We start from the raw sequence: 1,403 nt of genomic DNA on the forward strand, positions 1-1,403 counted from the left end.
TCTTTGTAAATATTAACATGTTAGAGGCTGGGTTAAAGGTCCCTTTGGCCACTGCCACCCCTAATCCAGCTCGTGTCCTGCGCCCCAGGGCTCATCCACTATTCCCACTTTGGGCCCTGCCAGATAGCCTTCTGTGCTTTACGTTTGTGTATGTGCTCCTTTTCTCTTCTCTCCAGAAGGACAGACAGAGGTGGGCACCCCAGATAAGGAAGCTAGCAACCAGCCTGAGAGCAGCGATGGGACCACCTCGTCTTGAGTCTGACCTTGCCCATGGAGGATGGAAAAGAGACCTGCTGTCCTCGCCTGGACAGGGAGCCCTGGCACTGGCCTCGCAGCCCCTTCTCTGAGCCCCTGTCCCAGACAAGCCAGGCCCGAGTGAAAAGGCACCCCCAGAGGCCACCGTGGCCCCTACCCTGGAAAAGCCCTCCACCTGCACCCTCAGGCTGCACTTGCCCACCACCTCTTCACTGTGCCCAGGTACACTTCCAAGACCCTGTAGCTGTGGGGCATTATTTATTCAGCGGGCACCTGAGTGAGCAGCCCCCGCAAGAATGCCCCTCCACAGGTAGCCTGGGCAGCAACCACAGCCCAGCTCTGCACCCCCCTTCTCCAAGCCCAACCTTCTGGGTCAAGATCTTCATATCCCTTTTTTTAAAAACACTTTTAAACTTTTTAAAAACTTTAAACTTTTTTTCAGCAGAGAGGTTGGGAGCTGTGTTTTTGTTTTTTGGTTTTTTGGGTCTTTTTTGGAAGGCATTATAAGTTAAATTGACCATCTATGCAGCTCTGCGTTCCCTCATGGAGCTCCACAGATCCATTTCTAGGGAAGGGGTTTTATGCTCAAAACTGTCTGATCAACTCTTTGCCCTTTCTACCAAGATAAGTGACACCTAGGACCCAGGAAATAAATGCTGATGATTTGTGTGACTGGTTTACGATTATTTCTCCTTTAAACAGCAAAAGCAGGGGTGGGCCTGGTTTCCCCAAGTCCGCAGTTAGCTGGGACCCATCACTGCCCTGGGCTTCAGAGCAAGGAAGTACCTGAGAAGAGGCCGGTCTTCACAGAGGCTGGCACCCTCCTTGGTCTGGTGCCTGATGAGTCTTCCATCTGTCCCTCTTGCTCACCCCAGTCCACAGCTCAGCCAGATGGGCAGGCCCAGCCCTTAAAACCTACAGTGGGAGGGGGCTAAGAGGGAGCATTTAAGCAGATTCACTCTTCAAGAGAAGCCTTGTTTCTTCTGGAGGGAGAGCAGACTGGTCCCATCTTTGCCCCCAGTGTTAGAAGCTCTAGCTTCCTCCTCACAGCCCCCACCCAGGATCTCAGGACCCTGCTGCTGAGCGGGCTGCCCAAGTCTGGGAGCCCAGAGGCTCCTTCCGTTCTCACTCTGCCCAAGACCATGGTG

General features: G+C 53.5%; 1 protein-coding gene across 14 annotated transcripts in view; it reads left to right on the top strand.

Moving 5' to 3' along the window:
- Nucleotides 1–927, top strand: part of PKIG (cAMP-dependent protein kinase inhibitor gamma) — a 102,133-nt gene extending 101,206 nt beyond the window's left edge. For 13 of the 14 annotated variants that reach the window (XM_064573216.1, XM_064573215.1, XM_054510115.2 and 10 more), the window contains one exon: nucleotides 177–927. In XM_064573216.1, coding sequence (XP_064429286.1) covers nucleotides 177–256 — 80 coding nt within the window. In that variant the 3' untranslated portion in view covers nucleotides 257–927. The remainder of the gene's footprint in view (nucleotides 1–176) is intronic. The other variant, XM_064573218.1, reaches the window with a different exon arrangement.
- Nucleotides 928–1,403: the final 476 nt, after the last annotated feature.

This window comes from Mirounga angustirostris, unplaced genomic scaffold, assembly GCF_029215605.1.
Source record: "Mirounga angustirostris isolate CCGP_5_RB_7025 unplaced genomic scaffold, mMirAng1.0.hap1 SCAF_10, whole genome shotgun sequence".
Classification (NCBI taxonomy): Eukaryota; Metazoa; Chordata; class Mammalia; order Carnivora; family Phocidae; genus Mirounga; species Mirounga angustirostris.